Genomic DNA, 17847 nt, shown 5'->3' with positions numbered 1-17847 from the left:
CTTAGCATCACCTGGTTTGAAACCTGATTTCTATAAATCAAATTTGACTTCTAACTGCATCATGTAGTTTGAAAGCCATGTGAAGTCAACATGTCAATCTTTTAACAGTTCAGCAGATGCGAGATCATCTGATAGAATAAATTACTATAAGGATTAATTACTCACTGACAGAGATCTGGAGTAGAGAGGAAATTTATCAGAAAGGTAATTTCTGCACCACCTCTGAAAGAAAAAGCCACCTCATTTCTGTCATATACATACAGTGGGACGGGAGCTCATCTTCAGAGCTCTCCCCTTCACAGCAGTGGCAAACTTCTTGGGGATCTTTCTAGTTGGTGCTTTCAAATTGAAACAGGGTCAAACATCTCCAAACTCTCAAGGGATTTTTGGGACCATAATGTTCCCAAGGGCCAAGTTAAAACCCTGTTCTGAACATTTCCAGCTTTGTGCATTAAGAAGTGCAATTTAGAATTTTTATTTTTTTAATCTGGTATAGGTATTGCTTAATGTGAGAGTACTTGATTTTGGAAACGTTGTCTTCTTAATGCACTTCTCTTCCCTTGTGCAATGAAAATGTTATAGTCATCCTCTTTCTTATCTCTGCTCTCACATACAAACAATCCCAGATAATTTTATTTAGCTCTGTAGCAATGAATCTATTTCCACATCACTTGGCTATCAGATCTGATCTTCCTGCAGTTTTTCAGAACAGATACTCCATTATATATGCATCAATTCACAAGGGATGGTTTTGGTGGTGGTTCTCACTGGACCAAGGAGCAGTGTCTGTCCATGATTTGAATTACGCTTTACTCTTTCTCATATCTGAGACAGGCATCGTCTCTTAGACATCCCCTCCTAGTGTATGTGTATGGAGTCTTCAACAGAAGCACTAAAGGATTTAATTTGCCAGCAACTTCCACAGCTCAGATTTCTCTTTCAGCCTTGCAATAAGACTTTCAGGTCTCAGATGGCTAGATCTGGAGTACTCTTTAACCAATCTAATGGATTTCAAGGAAACTTACTCTCTGGAGGAACCGCATAGTGCTAGCAAGACTTGATTCCATGGTTAAGCCTATTTTATAAATAAAAGGGACCACAACACAGGTTTGGCTCAAATAATCCATGCTGTTTGTTTGCTGGCACACTACCTGGCCTGTGTCAACTCCCCAGGCAATGACTGCAAATGTTCCAGGTGTATTACAGCCCAGGGGCTGTTTCCAGTAGACACTATGGAAAAGGTCATCCATGTTTTGGAAAGCAAGAGTGTTCATCCATATGAGTAAGACTATACAATGCTACTTGCCTTCCAACAAAGCAAGCTGCTGGTCTGTTTTATTTAGCTGTTAGGGGTAGCCAGTGGCTCCTGATCCTCCAGTCCTGCCCATCTTGGATCTAGGAAAACAGCATGCCTCTGACCATGCTGAGTGTCCTTGATGACAGCCTTGAAGGATAAGCACCCCCTTTCCTTCTAAATTAAATACACCTACTCAGCATCCTCCTAGACTCTGCTCCTGGTTACTGAACCTCCATTTGTCTTATCTCAAAGAGTTAGCAGGAGAACATACCTGCACTGCTAGTGAGCAGCGTATTCAGAATTAATAGCTATTTACTTCATCCACCTCTGGAAATACAGAAACTCAAAAGAAAATAACATATTGCCTGGATTAAGTGTGTTACATCTCTCAACACTGTGTAGACCCCACCTAGTTATGACAGCATTTTCTTGTCTGTGGACTGGGTTACAGCCTGCCTTCCAATAGACCCTTCCTCTCTCATCTGCTCCTTGGCAAGTGTTTCCAGTTTCTTAGGAACTCCCTACAATGACTCTGCCCTTCCTGACCTTGAGCCTTCTCTGAGCAGTACAGAAACTTTGAACAGTTACCATGTATTGCTTTTCAGCCCTCAAAGACTGTCCCTGCACAACTGTCAGACTTTCCCAGAGCCTGTGGCAGCACCCAGAACTCAGCCACCTTTCTGGCTCTCTGCAGCAGACTACACAAAGGTAGTGAAACAATTAATATCTACAAAAAATAAGTCCTGTGTTACTCGGGTTCTCTCTCAGACTTCCTGTACTGGTACCATTGGTTACAAAAGGCTGTCACTCTGACAGCCTGCTATGTACTTGGGTAGCAGCAAACAGCCTAGCTGCTCAGTGCTAGGCAGTGTCCAGACTCATGCTCTACCTCTGTAGGCTGGCTTTCTAATTCTTGCATCTGAAAGACCTGGTATTTACTCATTGCAGAATGTTTTTTCATTGTGTAGCAGAAGACACTACTCTCCCAAGCTCAGAAGTAGAATAATGAGGAATTCTTGTGGAGATTTAAGTCTGAGGTTCGCTTCTACCTGTGCTTTGTTAGAACTGAGACTCTATCAGTTTGCGGTGTGAGTGCCTCACATGCTTGCTGAGCAACTTTAGTGATAACTGTATGTTAAATATCTGGCTTTATTTAGAAATCTCAGTGGCATTTGCATAGTTCTAGTTCACAGCATTTACTGGATGTCAGGTGTGTTTTGTGACAGTTTTATTACCCTGTGGAAAACCTCAACCACCCAGACATTGAATACAATGCAGCTCATTGTATTCTGTGGGACAGCACACTGTATTTTACTGGATCAACAGTAACTGTGGTGGAACCAAGTTTCCAATACAGTATTTCTAATGCAACTGTGGACTGAATCTTCTTATTTTTGATGCTTCCAACAGCATGTGGATGAAGTGAATATATGCCAAATTGTTAATTTTTAACTATGTGCTGTAGTCAAGTAATTGTTAAGGAAAATGCTTGAGATAGAAAAGTATTTTCTGCACAGTTCTGACTTATAAGAAAAAAGGCCTGAAATCCTTGCTTCAATTAAGTCACATTGCCTGCAGTGAGGCCAAAATTTTACCTAAAGAATTAAAACAAAGTATGAGACAAAATAAGAGAGGAGTGTAGTGTTTTGCAAAGGAGTAATGTAGTATTCAATTGCCCAAAACTGAACTTTGCAGTCATTGTTTCATGACCCAAACATGAGTTAGGAAAAGCAATCACTTTCCCATCAGTTACCACACTTCTGAAATGATGGAATTTTCCATTGTTTCATAACCTGTGGTGCTGTGATTTCTCCTTCTGATTAGGAACTGGAGCCAACTGATAATAGAAAGAAATCTGACAGCCCATATGGTGGAAAATTCCAAGCAATAATAGTACATCTAGCCTAAAAAGTACCCCAGTGATGCAGATTTGACAAGAGAATGTTTATTTTATATAAGAACTTCACTTTATACCATTAACAGGACTAAGAATCCTTTAGAACTGATGATGCTGTGTAGTCTGATGTGTGTGGCAATGTGGGCAATTCACCATGTTACTGGTCATGGTAAACAGCATGTAAAACTGGGCCACTGGTAAACAGCAAGATTAAGAAATATTTAATCTGAAGCACACTTGGGCTAATGACAAGCTAGCACTACCTCACTAGAACTTAATCAGCTATCTTTTCTGATGTGTGATCTGGTCAACTTGCAGTTTCTTCTTTCCATGACCACATCTGCTTTGCTCTTTTGCCATTATCAAATCTACAGAAAACATGTTCCTCTCAGCACAGACAGTGGTCCCCACAATCTAAGGTTCGTGGCTGTTACCTGTCTGGCCTATATACATTTTTCACATTTAGGAAGGTGCCATATGAACAGCAAACAACTGGTGCCAGTAGTGAAGACACAAAAAAGAAACAAAAAAAAGGCTTTCAGTCTGATTTCTGTGTCTACACCTCCATCACCTCACTGTTTCTTCAACTTGTTCATAATGGACTTTCTCAAGTAATACTAAGTGATTTCTTTTGATTAAGGCTCAATCTGATTTTTTTGTGGAAGGTTTCTATTGGTGTCCTTGTGCCCCTTCTCCATATCATAGTCTTGAGTATTTCTTGCCACTTCCTTCTTGTACTTCCCATCAAAACACAGCACGTAGAAATTTCTTGCTCACAAGTTGCCTGCTGAGCTCATTCCTCAGAAATTGCCTTCATGAGTACAGTATAAAATGTACCCACATTTGCAATGATGAATTTAGTTCCACATAAATTAGTCACTCTTCAAAGTTTTTATTCCTGATTGATTCTGTAATGTAATTCAATAGGGCAAAAAATAAACTGTCTTTGTCTTGCCACCTCCTCCTGCTGTCTTCACCCTGTAGCAACAAATATGGAACCATGTCTTTGAAACCCATGTTATTTCTCTCAATCCTTCTCATCTTGGTGGTGGCACACAGCATTTTCTTGTTTCTGAGTGACAGTGCTGCGTCTAACTTAATTTTCCTCCTGTGCATTTGAGTGAGTTCTGCTGAACTGAATCCAAGTCTTACAGGTCTGGCTCTTGTTCATATTCTGAAAGTTCTGTTGATCTCTCTGGAGCTCTGTCGAGTGCTTTGGGGCTCAATCCATACAAGACTGATGAATGCCCAAGGTGCAAACATTAGGTAATTGCCTTCCACTATGAGGAAACTCAGAGCAAGGCACAGCAGCAGTGCACCTGCTGCTTAATACCTGAAATCATCTAAGTGATGCGAGTCTCACAGGCATTTAAGCAGTCAAGGATGCCATTTGTTTATCTACATAGGCTACAGGCAATGTGGAAGTGAGAGATGTGGATTTCCTAAACCAAACTGATAGTATTCACTTAGGATCCTAGCTGCTTTCAGGTTTCTCTGAGATTAGTAGATCTGGGGTGAACCAGCCTCTAGACATGTTTCTCTCACTCCTCTTTCCACTTACCACTACAACAGCTGACACTTGGTCTCATTGGTCCCCAGTTACATGCCTAGATTTGGTGTGGTGAGGGACGGTCTACAGCTTGTATCCAGCAGATTTTAAAAGTGTACAACTTGAACAAACAAGACTAAAACAAAGGCAACCATTCCCTGAGGAGGGGAAGTGGAGAGGGAGAGGCTGATCACTTCTTCTGGCTATCTAGAGACAGGTCACATGGGAATGGTTCAAAGCTGTGATGGGAGGATAAGACTGAACATTAGGAAGAATATCTTCACTGAGAAAGTGGTCAAACACAGGAACAGGATTCCTTGACAGGTGGTGGATGCCCCAAGCCTGTCAGTGCTTAAGAGGCATTTGCAGAATGCCCTCAATAACATGTTTTAACTTTTGGTCAGCCCTGAAGTCATCAGGCAGCTGGACTAGAGGATCATTCTGATCTGTTCTGTGTTATGCTATACTGTTCATTTATGTTAGCAGTAAGCCAACTCTCAGCACTGAGGAAACAAAAAGAGACCACATACACATATGTACACCCTGTTAATTCCTACATTTTTAATTTCCATTTGTTTCTATGAAGATATTTAATAAAATTCAGAGAAAATGCTCTGCTTTGGACTCCTGCATTATGATCGTATTATGATTCACTCCACTGCATCAATTTGCATAAAGAAGCCCTCAAGAATTACATATGGGAGGAGGGTTTTTAATATGGTTTAAAACCACAGATATTTAAGCAAATAGGCAGCTATGTACTGGGAAAGATTCTAGAAGTGAAGATCTGAAATAATTATCCCTTGGAATCCTGGCACCAGAACTGGTGTTTCTCTAGTAATTCCTGCTGTATCTTTCAGAAAGGACCACACTACACTGAGATAGTTGGTACCTTTCCTCCTCTTCCTTTTATTGGCCTTTTTCATTTCAGTAGTACTTGTCAAGGAAAGCACTTAATGTGCAAACACTCGTTAAGAATTACTGTAGGGTTGTTAGTGAGTCACATTGTTCTTCAAGACTTTTTTTATCTTCAAAGATACAGCACTGAAACACTTTTTTTTCGTTTTCACTCCCACAGAAAGAGACATACAAATAAAGACAAATTTTATGTGCTGCAGAACTGTAAATTTACAGAAGAAAAAAAGATACCTATTAATCTGCATGAAGCCTGAAATACAATTCTGGATATCAAAAAATCAAATTCTAAAGTGGTATTAATAGATGTAGTACTTACCAAAATAAGTCCTGAGATTAATGAGGATGTGCCTGTCAGGGCAACATAGAACTTGGGGGTTAATGTGTTCAAGAACATACTCACTGCAAAAGAAAAGAGAGGAAACCATGGGTACAAGAGCAGGACATGCCCTCCATGTGTTGCTCCCTCCTCCCACCTGCAGGTAAATTATTACCTTAGCTTTGATAAAAAAGACAGTTAAAATAACAGTTAATATCCTGTTCCATTTGACTTAAATGTTATAAAGCAGAGCATTAGACTGCCACATGCACAATTTTGTTTTCACAACAAAGTCAATCACAAGGCATTGGAAAACAGTTGCACACATGTCTGGGACTTTCCTATTTCAGACAGTGCTCCACTGACATAGAGTTTAGGATTCCCCATGATATATGGAAAACATTTTATTATATGCCTTTGCTAATTCACTGCAGTTAGAAATCTTGAAGTCCATGTCAATGTCCTGCATTCAACATTGTCTGAACATCCTGTAGATCTTGATAAAAGTTTTTTTTATGCTTTTTACTTCTCAGTACCTTGGTTCCTCACTTACAAAGTAGAAAATAATGGCATTTTCCTAATTTGTTTTACTGCTCCAAAGTTGGTGAACTACTAAGTATGACAATAGTGAATAAGTGATTAGGAAAAGACCTAACTAGCTTTTTTAGTAAGGGGTGAAAATCATGATAGTTGTCCAGATTATCTGAAATCTAGGGCAGAAGTGAAGTCAGATGAGCAATTACATCTGTATGGGCCTCTGGAAATCCAAAGGGCTTTTCTACTCATATCCCATCTTGAAAGCTGCTGAGAAAACCACCAGGTAGTCATGCTCATCCCTCACAGAAAATCCATATGGCTGGCCTTAAGAGTACCCAGAAAATATTCTAGGTTTTTGATGACTCTACAGAAGCTAATAGTGAGAACTGGAGTTCTACTAAATTCTAGATGTTTAAAGAAAATGCAACTTTCCCTCACTTCCATTTTCCACAAATGAAAACATTCCTTATTAAACCACATAAAAGATTAGAATGCCTTCTGTAAACAACCCTACTGGTCTCATCCTTACCCAGTGCCAAAGAATTTATCATACATATATACATTTATGTATATACACACACACATATATATTTGTATATGTACATGTATCCAGGACTGCAGAGGGAACTGACCATAGTTTAGCAGATAAATTTAGAAGGCTTGTAGCACAGTATATGTCATTAAAAAACATTGATAAAAGACCTGGATATGTAGGTGTGAGGCCCTCAGCTCATTCTGTTCTCTTTAGAAATAACATCTAGCAGAAATTAAATAATATGAAGCCAAAAAATGAAGAGGAGACAACAACAGCAGAATACAAACCATCAAACATATGATTTAATTTCCATGACCAGTAAAAAAAACCCGTTTTCCAGAAATGAATCACTAAAAGAGATTAAAGCCCTGCAATTTGGCTGCTTTGTTTGGGTTTTGGCTGCTTATTTTCTGTGCTGTTTATTTTTCTTGAAGAGGCTGTAAAGTGTTAAAATGGAACTGTCCTTTCCTAGTCCACTCGAGTGGCATTAAAGTACCAAGCTGATATAGCAAAGAATAAATCTGGTGGGTTTTAATGCCACTGTACATTTTCTTTCCCAAATGCACTGGATGCCAGATTCTCAGCTAGTGTAAATCAGCATCACATCCTCTCAACTGCTGTCTGCAACACAGCTACACTCTCCTCTCCTCTCCTCTCCTCTCCTCTCCTCTCCTCTCCTCTCCTCTCCTCTCCTCTCCTCTCCTCTCCTCTCTCTCCTCTCCTCTCCCTCCTCTCCTCTCCTCCTCTCCTCTCCTCTCCTCTCCTCTCCTCTCCCTCCTCTCCCTCCCCTCCCTCCCCCCCCCCCCTCCCCCCCCTCCCTCCCCCCCCCCCCCCTCCCCTCCCTCCCCTCCCCTCCCCTCCCCTCCCTCCCTCCCTCCCTCCCCTCCCTCCCCTCCCTCCCCCCCCTCCCTCCCACTGTATCTAATAAAAGCAGACTTTATGTCTAATAAAAGCAGACATTGAAAAAGTAGTCCCTGCTTTCTTCAGCCACAGCACCTACTAAGAGTAGGAAGAGGAATGGAGAGACTGAAATAGCTTTGGCTTCACCAACTACCCCGAGTCTTTTAGAAGAAACATTCCTCATTTTGGAATGCAAATGTAAGCCAGAGACATACTCAAACTATGTCACTGGGGAAATTTCAGACTGCCAGAGAAACGACTTCCTTTGCTTAGGTCAGGATATGCCTGAGAGAGAATATGCTGTGATGGGATATAGATGCCTGTGTTCTACCTTGTAACATAGTGCCACTGCAGTGCCACCATAACATGAAAAGCCAGGCAGCAAGAGACTTCACAGGGGAGCTTTGTCTTCCACTCTCCCACCACAGCTTCACAACTTATGGAATACTGGAATTTTTTCTATTAAAATTTCCCATTACCCTGGAAGTAATTTGATTTCCAAAGTTGTGAGCCATCTAAGTCTACTGTGAAGATTCCACATGAGCATATCCATTGAATAAGGATATAGTCTATTTGCTTTAAATATTATTACTGACTCCCATCCATAAAAATTGTTTTGGGAAATAGATCCCCACTTGGAAGACCCCTCTCAACAAATTAGCTGTATGGAGCTCATCAGTGGTGTAGACTGAATAAGGCTCATAGGAAATGCTATTAGCTTTCCTCTGTCACCACTCTTTTACAAGCAATGTATAGTGGTTTATAGAGAAACTCTCACATGTGAATGGAGACTGGATCTTATTTATCTGTAATTTCCACAAGCATTACTGCTTTCTTCTTTGCCTGCACATATACTGGTGCTCCCTTATCCTCCTCAATATAAGCTGTTGCAATTCTTCACTTTTACAGCTTAGTCACAGGAACTGGCAAGGTGAACAGATATGATGCTGGATGCTTTTAGATTTTATGGGTCAGAATCCTAGATAACTGAAATTACTCAGTAGATTTGATACATGTGCACTCCATGACCAGAGCTGTTTATCTGGACTGTATCTCTCTAATCCTTTGGCCATTCTTTTTCCCACTCATTAAATATAAGAATCTTCTACTTCATTATGAAAAATATCACCTTTAGCCAATTGTTAGCTACTCTCCCAGTTCCTTTGTCTCCATAAATATTATTAACAAAAGGAAATACTTTCTAATAAGAAACATATTTCCAAAACTAAGTAAAACTAAGCATGTGTGGTCCAACTATTTTTATTCTGAAGTCAATGAGAACTCAATCATTGTTTCAGTGGAAACTACATCAAGCCTAGTTCTCATAATTATTAATCTCAAGAGTAAAAATCAATCCCTTTTTGCATTGTGATATATATCATTATCCAAAAGGGAGCATTTCTTTACAATCAGCATTCTGACACTGAAGAAATTGCTATTATATCCAATATCTCCATCTCCCAGTGGAATCAGGGCTCCTGAGTATGTTGCAGTAAAGTAGAGCCATTAGATATTACTACCTGTCCATCTGCCTAAATTTGGGTAAGAGTGTTTTATTTCTCTATTTCCATTTGATGATGCAGCAGGACTGAAGAGCAGAGAGATTTCTGAGAAATGTGAGCTGAACTCAATAGCAGATGACTGCAGAATAAAGAAGGCAGGTAGAATCATCAGCAAAAGGTACTACTCTATGTCATTTCTTCTGAATTCCAGTGTATGCCTAATTATTTCTGTTCACAAAGGGAAGATGTTGCAGCTATTCAGTTCACAACATCATCTCTTGTCTGTAACCTGGTAGGACTTAAAAAGTGCAAGAAATGAGTATCTAGACAAAGAAACTTGCCTGATGTTCCCACAATGGCAACTTGTTTGAAATTACTGTCAAATCCCAATTATTTGCACAGACTTTTGACAGTGAACAATCTATTTTAGGTGTGTTAGTACAGCTTGCTTTGTATTTTTTAAAAGAAAATCAGCATGACCTATAAATTCTGTCTAAAAAAGCCAAACCTATTTATGAGAGACTCCTGGCCTTCCATCCCCTCTTTCTTCCCTTCTCTTTATTGCTTTCATTTTAATAATACCTGAGACATCCAGAATAAGGCATATTTACATTTTCAGGAGTGCCTAAGTTACACTGATAAGTAATTTCATCCTTCTGTATACTACCTAGGGAAGGACTGTTATTTCATCATTAACTGTGCTTGTTCACAGAGATGAATTTACATCCTGTTCAATTCACAGCAAACAAGTTACAAAATCTAACATTTATATCTAAGATTCCCAGTTGAGACTAATTGAAAGAGGTGATTGAAATATTTTTGAAAGCAGATGTCATTTCATTCCTGTCATATGTATTTTTCATTTCCAATACTTGTGATTCATTCTGAACCTGGAACTCAACACAATAGGAAAATCCAAGTATTTTTCAAGTAACAAAATCTGTGAAACATGTAAAATGTATCACTCAAGATTACGAAAACCACTATTGCTTTATAAATTTCTTCAAGGCATTCAAAAATTTCTTGAGGCATTCAAAATTCAAGCATGTGAGGAACCACAGTAGAAAATACTGGCTGAACTGCTAAAAGTATCCCATTAACTGCTACATCAGTTATTTACATTAGAAGGTCAACTAGGGGAGGGAGCACTGCAAATACCAACTATTCCCACATGCAGATGTACTGAAATGACAGCCCCATTACCTACTTCTGAATGTGAGGTGATAGAAGTGTACAGTAAGGTCCAAATAAAAATGTAACAGCAATGTAATGTAAATAATATATACCAACAGAATCAAGCAGAGACAGGATTGTATCATTTATGGCACTCTTTGTTATCTCAAAATGCAGGTAAAATGATACATATCTCAATAACCTTGTTAAATAAAAAAATATATTATGCATAAATAAATAATATATAAGGTAACTTAAATAAATAAAAAATATAACTGGGTACAGTACTTAATTCTGTAAGAATAAATTGCCAGAAAATATATACAATTTTATAGACACAGAACCCTTCTAGTGCATTGCCAGTCCTTAAGTCATCATGGCTATAATATTTGAGTCACTAAGAAATTCTACTGTACTTTCTCCTCTGCATTCCATAATATTTGCTTGGTAAGCAGACTGATGCAAACTCTTTTAACACCGGTGCCAAGAGCCCCAAATCCCTTAGGCAGGCAACAAGCTAAGAAACCTATCATTGGAGACCTGTGACACAGCAATTTAATTTCTTTTCACTGCAACCATCCATTCAGGCTGCTGTTCCAACACGCTACAGAAGATAGGGCAGTGACTGGCTTGTTTCACTGGGGCTTCTGCTTGGATTAATGAAGCTCCCCAGTTCAAAGTTGTCGCAGCAATGAAGAACTCTTCTACCAAAGTGTCAGCAAAGAGGGCAAAATTAAGTTCAGTAAACCTCTTTTACTAAGTGTATAAACTTTCCCTCTCTGAGTATGAAACACTACATACTCTTAACTTTAATTGAACTGTTTGTACATAAACTTTTTGAACTCTCACCCCTCCCTCATAAGAATGTTGCCTATTTTTTGGGAAAACACACTAGGGTCAGGCTGAATTATGCATCATATACTGTGATGGTTTCCAGCTAAATGTAAATACAAACCCCATCAGATTTAAAGCTAGCACAGAGTATTGTCTCAGAAAAACAAAAGCACTTTCACCACTTACCAGGATTTCCCCTGGGAAGCTATCAAGATTTTTTTAATTTCTTCAGACTTCTTAAAAGAATTACCAAAGAAGAAGCAAGCATTCAAAAGTTTCAGAATGCTGCAGAGATTTTCCATTTACTTGTTGCAGACGCTATGCAGCATCCTAAGGCCTTTTGTCTCAATCTGTTTCCAAAAATTTCCAAAAATTTGAAAAAAAATTCTCACCCGTAAACAAACGTGGCCATTCCAGGCAGAAACAGCTGGTGTCTTGTCTGTGCACAAGGAAATCCAGATGCCCACTCACTGTTCAACCACCCAGTCCCATCCTAAAGGCTGAATGAGAGTCACATTCAACTGCCTGGAGCCTGTGCTAATGGCCAGGAGTCTGTAGCTCTCAGTTGCCACTGGATCAGAGCCTAGGTAAGAGAAGATGGTGATGCTCCAGAAGCCTCCTGTTACTTCAGCTCTGATCACCTACGTAGTTGTGCATAATCAAAGTTCTACCCACACAGATATTTCAAATTAGTGAAATAAAACTTTCTGGATGGAAGACCACCACATTCTCTCTGCCATGTTTCCACATCTTAAATACAGGTTTTCCCTTTCAATAGAGTGACACAATAAAAAGGGAACATGAGTAGGGACAGGCTTCTGGAGTAAAATTGGGTATGATGGAAGAGGCTTTCAGCCACAAAGCACAGCCCAAAGAGAAGAACGAGCAGATGGTAGTAAACACAGGACCAGTTATGTGTCAAAAACTTTCAGGTTCATTTACTTATAACTGAAAAATAAAGAGTTTTGAAAATGGTAACTAACATTCTTTCCACTTTGCGACCCAATAGCCCACTAAGCAAATTGTATCCAGCACAGAAAACCGAAACAAATCTTACTAAATTCAGTCCATCTTTTCCCAAAAAAATTGCTGTCTGAGGATTGCAAACAAATCCTATTTAATCATTCTTGCCAACATGCTAACATGTTAAGTATCTGAAGGCCAAAGTGACACAATGATCTGTGCTGGCTTGCTTTTCAATACCAACTCTATATTCATATTATGATGTTCAAAAGTTATCTGATTGATCAAAATCCTTGTCTCACTTCTTAGCAGGACATTAGTAATTATAGAAATAAATTAGTCTGTGCTGGCTGTGGAACTTTTGATACTTAGACAAAAACACTACATCCTTCAGAGTGCATTAGCCATTCAGCCTGTTCCAGTAAGTTTGCTTATCCTCACTGTGAATAGTATACAGGGAAATGTAACTGATAAGAGATAAGAACCAACACAGAGCTGAGGGCAGAAGGGCATACAGGTGCATCAAGGAAACCAGATCTGTGAGACAAAAAGGCACTTAAGACCCTACTGTGACTTGGGAAAGGAAAAAGAAAACCAGGTTAGAGGTAGACTAGTAAAATACAGAGATGAGTTTAAAGAAAATTAGAAAATTGAATGACAGTAAAAATTATCATGCATAGAAAGAAGATGATAGAGGCAAGAATGGCAAAAGTAAAAAAAGACAAATTACACAGGCAACATGAATGCAAACAAAGGCTATTTTTATTTCAGCAAGAGATGCTTTGCATGTCAGAAGTACCTTTTCACTGGGAGAAATAAGACTGCCAACAATAACAGCTTTGGTCATTTGGGAAGGGATGGTATCCAGAAGTTATTCCTTGCTACCAAATACACCCCAAAGCTTTTTCTCACAAACTATTAAACCCTTAACAAAACGTGCTACTAAAGGTTCCCATTCCCAGCTATATTTTCCCAAAATGTCCTGCTGTGGTCAACAGCTACACTATGCCTCAGGAACGGAGAGGTTAGACATACTGGCTGAAAATGCACGATAACTATGCCCACCCCAAGGAAAACATTCTGTCTTGGAGTTTGAATACTAAAGCCAGCTTAGTATCACTACATCCAAGCACAGTATTTTGCTATTCCATTTGTCTGAGGTCATGAGCTCCCTACCTTGCAGATCTGGAGAGAGTAAAAATATGAAGAAAAGAAGATCAACTTTCCCGAATGCAAGTCACTATTATAATGCAAATTTCCTGTCACATAGTTACCCCTGCCAAGGGATAGGGACATTTGCTCTTGCTTCCACAATGCAGCGGCGACATGAGTTAATTACACAGCTTCTGTTAATTGCAGAGCATGCTGCATGAACACCAAGATTTGCTAATAGCTGGCAGCAGAAACCCTTCTAAAAAAACCCACCCGTCCCCTCCCCCCAAACCAACAAAATCCCCACAGCATTTCCATTTAAAGAAAACGAGGGAGAAACCACTTCCCTTGCAGCCCTCAGCTATGAGGGGTTGAACTGTGCATTTCTTTATGACCATCACGGTGTCCTAATGCTAAAAGCAGACTAGTGATATTAATAATGTACAAGTGGAAAGGGAAGACTGGGTCAAATAAGAATGAGGCATCAAGGATGAGCAATGACGTGTTAAGTACAGATATTAATACTTGGATTTTTAGAGATGTGGATGCATAAAGTCATGTTGTTGTCAAGTCAAATTCTCTTGCAAAATTCACTTTCAGCTTTAATTCTTCTAAAATCAGCTTGCTTGCAAATTGATTTGAAACACTGTCATTATACATATCTCCCCTGCAGATTTAGTTTCAAGAATCATGAATTCTTGTCAAATTTTTAGTTCAGCATTGCACTGCATGAGGAAGTGCTCTCTTAGATTTGTGATGGATGTCTTTGTAGGCAGAACCATCCAGACACTGGAGAGAGCACCTTCACAGTTAGGTTGTGGTTTCCTTTACTAATCACACACACACCAGCACATGTATCACCCAACACAAAAGCAAAGGAAATCCGGATGTGATGCAGCAGCCAAATGAGGATGGATTGCCAAGAGGTCTCTCAGGTGACTGCAGAGCATCACCATGCAGAGACATCTACCTTCTCTTGGATACACACTTGTAAGAGAAAACAAGAATAGGGTTAGAGTATGGATGTTGCACAGTTTATCAAGCAGATGTTTTAAAGTCTTTTAGGTCTTCAGTTTAGGGTGCACAGCAATTGGACTCTTCCAAAAATCATAACATAGTAATGTATTTCATTGCAAAAATGTACTTAAACACTGCAACAAAATACCTTATTTTCCACTCTGCACCCCAAAGTGTTCAAAGAAATCCCTATTTCAAGATTCCTCTTAACATCATGTAACTGAATCGACAGATCTTTATTCAGTTTGGACTGGCACTCTTTGCAAAGTTAAACACACCTGGTACCTTAACTGCTGATTATTCTGAGGCATTACACAGATTTATGTGGTTTAGCCTTTCAAAGCTGTATTAAAACAAAAGCCAATTACTAAACCTAATTATCTAGAGTCATTTAAGAAAATTAAGGGCTTTTGTTCCAAGTACCAGATCAGTACAGCTCCTTCAATGGAATGGGTTGAGTTTTGCCCTCTTCTTTCATGCAGCACTCAGGGAGGTAACTGCACCATTAAATCTTTTTGATGTTGGTTCATAAGCTGTGTAAAGAATACCCTAAACTAAAAGTTTGTCACAGTGATTAATTCCAATGCCAGAGATAACAAAGGCTAATCTGCTCTAGAGAGACAAATCATGCAAAGCGTTTTCACCAGCATTCCACAAAAGAGAAAATATCCCATGGGTTCCCATTATCCAGGAACCTCTCTCAGAAGAGGTATTGCCCTGCTAAGACAAAAGAGACACATGAACAAAGCACCCTCAGCTGCCCTGCAGCCTCCTTTTGTGCTTCCTTTTGTTCCAGGCAGGATTTGATAGGAGCACTAAACCAACAGATATGAGCAGTGCTACACTTTCCATCTTTGCTTGTGTGTTGCATTCCTCGGCATACAAAAAGACAGGAGCACCATGATTTGTGCAACAAACGAAATTGTCTTAGCAATGGAAAAAAAAAATCAGAAAACTGGGCTGAAATTTGTACATTGACTAAAACTTTTTTTAAAAAAACATTTTAAAAATTCTGGAGAAATACTCTATTTCAGACGTTTCTGTCCTAACCTTGGCAGCCTGACTCTATATAGTAAATCTATTTTGAGAGTCTCTAAGATGCTGATCTCTTTACATACAAGAAGCTGCAAGGTGCTTCTTGGAATAGAGGTGACTAGAAAACATTTATAACTACAGCCAGCAGTATGACGACAATTCCCTGGAGATCTATAATAGCTGATATAATTATCCTGTCACTGAAAACTCACCTACGTACAAAATCAATAAGGTGTTTGTGCCGTTTTCTCCCATAAGAAATTTCAACCCATGATAGATTTCTATATGAGGCAGGGATTTGTATTTTTCCAGTAACTGATGGCCTGGGTAATGTGGCACAAAAATAAGGGGAAAATGATTTTTCCAGCAAGTATGATTCATTATTGCTATGTACCTAATAACCAGCTTTCCTCTTCAAAATATTCTTAACACTGTGTGACTCACGCAGTAATTGTACCAAAAGAAAAAGAAGACAAGGCAAGTAGAAAACTTTTACCTCTTTGCCTCCATTTTGGGGTATTTCAAAGAAAGCACAGCAGCAGGTTTGACAAGTACTATATAATCTCCATTGTCTACCAGTCTCTTGGGATATCCAACACTTATTAAAATGGAAAAGGCTCTTGAGTAACTCTGCAGACAGAACTGCAATCTGCATTCAGGACCTGACTGATGAGGAGACAAACGTCAGGGGGGAATTTTGCATAATAAAGATTTTCAGTAGAATGTGCTCCAGATTAAGAATTTCCAACCAAATGCAAAGCAAATGACGCAGTGGAAATTGAGGGAGCACCACTCTCACACAGACTAATAGACAAACAACATGAAGTTAGACTTTTTAAAAATTATCATCCTGTGGCTGGGGTGGTCCTCCTGTCCCCCATAGGCAGTGAGTCTCTCTCCAGTGCCATTTCCTCTAAAGGTCCTATGTGCCTGTGAGACAGAACTAGACTGTCCACAGTTTTAAAGTTTGGTTTGTTTCATGAGAAGACAAATTAAATGCCACTTAGTCTACCTCATTAACATTAACAATAATGATATTATTTGGTTTAGCCTCTGATGAAATCCCATGAGAAAAAGCAGTGCAAGACACCCATTATTTTTCTTATTGAATATTTGATAGCTTTAATTCCAAACATGACCGTGGCTGACTCGGCTGAAAATAACCAAAACAGCATTCTGTCCAAAAGTGTCTTCTTTAATTTTTCTTCCTTCTGTTTAAAATTACTGAATCTTTTAAGAGGTGATTCTCCTCATGCAGGTAGGAGGGCCCAGAGGAGTGGTGGAACAGGACTTGCACACAGGATTCAAACTGGTACTCTACCTGCAGCAGCAGTCGGGCTGTTCAGAAACACCACCCCAACCCCCTCCACACATTAACCCCAGCACTGAGAGTTACCTGGCAGCTACTGTCAGGTTTCTTTTCCTCTAAAGCCAACCACCATGGAGGGACAAGTGAAAAATGCAGGACTATATTAGCCAAATGTGGCACCCTTGGTAGATGTGAAACTCATACAAGGAACAACATCTGCACAGAACTCAGTGTAACCTGTGTTCTCATCCCTGTTCTTGCTCTACTCACATACTGCATCACCTCTAATCTGAAAATTCAAAGCGGTATTTGGAAGCTCCCACACTTAGATCCAGCTGGGAATGTGTGGAAGTAAACACTCATTTACCTGCCTGAATTCCCCAGGTAGATATCAAGGAGCTGAAGAAAACATCCCCACATTTTAGTAAATAACTCTCAGGAAATACTCTGCATGTCATACCATACAAAACTGTAGCTGGATTCTAGAAATGATGATACAGAAAGCAACTTTTAAAAAGCCCCTCTGTGATTATGTCTATGCCTTGGGTTTTGCACAGTTTTTTGCACACTGGCTTGTGAAAAAGATGCTGAGCTAAAGGGAGGGTGTGCCAGAAATGTGGCTTGTCAGAAACTCTGCCCTTCCATTCCATTGCATCATGCAGATCTGGGTCTCAAAACAGGCAAGTAAACGCTGAAGATCCTCTTGGCAAGTACCCCCCTTGACACTGACTAGAGCAAGTTCCTCAAAAAGCAGGCCACAATGGCTCAAACTGAACATCTACAATTAGGAAGTGGCTTTCAAAGTCTGGCCAGGCAGGCAATGTCACTGAGGTGAAACAAATCTCAGGAGCCCAGCTTTCCATTCTCTACAGCTGATAAGACCTGAGCACATGACCTGGTGGTCACTGCTTCT

At 39.6% G+C, this 17847-nt stretch overlaps 1 protein-coding gene across 2 annotated transcripts in view; it reads right to left on the bottom strand.

Moving 5' to 3' along the window:
* Positions 1 to 17847, bottom strand: part of ST7 (suppression of tumorigenicity 7) — a 136867-nt gene that overhangs the window by 53335 nt on the left and 65685 nt on the right. For both annotated transcript variants that reach the window (XM_030960544.1, XM_030960546.1), the window contains exon 2: positions 5978 to 6060. In XM_030960544.1, the coding sequence (XP_030816404.1) occupies positions 5978 to 6060 (83 nt within the window). The remainder of the gene's footprint in view (positions 1 to 5977; positions 6061 to 17847) is intronic.

This window comes from Camarhynchus parvulus, chromosome 1A (genome assembly GCF_901933205.1).
Source record: "Camarhynchus parvulus chromosome 1A, STF_HiC, whole genome shotgun sequence".
Lineage (NCBI taxonomy): Eukaryota > Metazoa > Chordata > Aves > Passeriformes > Thraupidae > Camarhynchus > Camarhynchus parvulus.
This window is presented reverse-complemented; position numbering and strand designations above follow the sequence as displayed.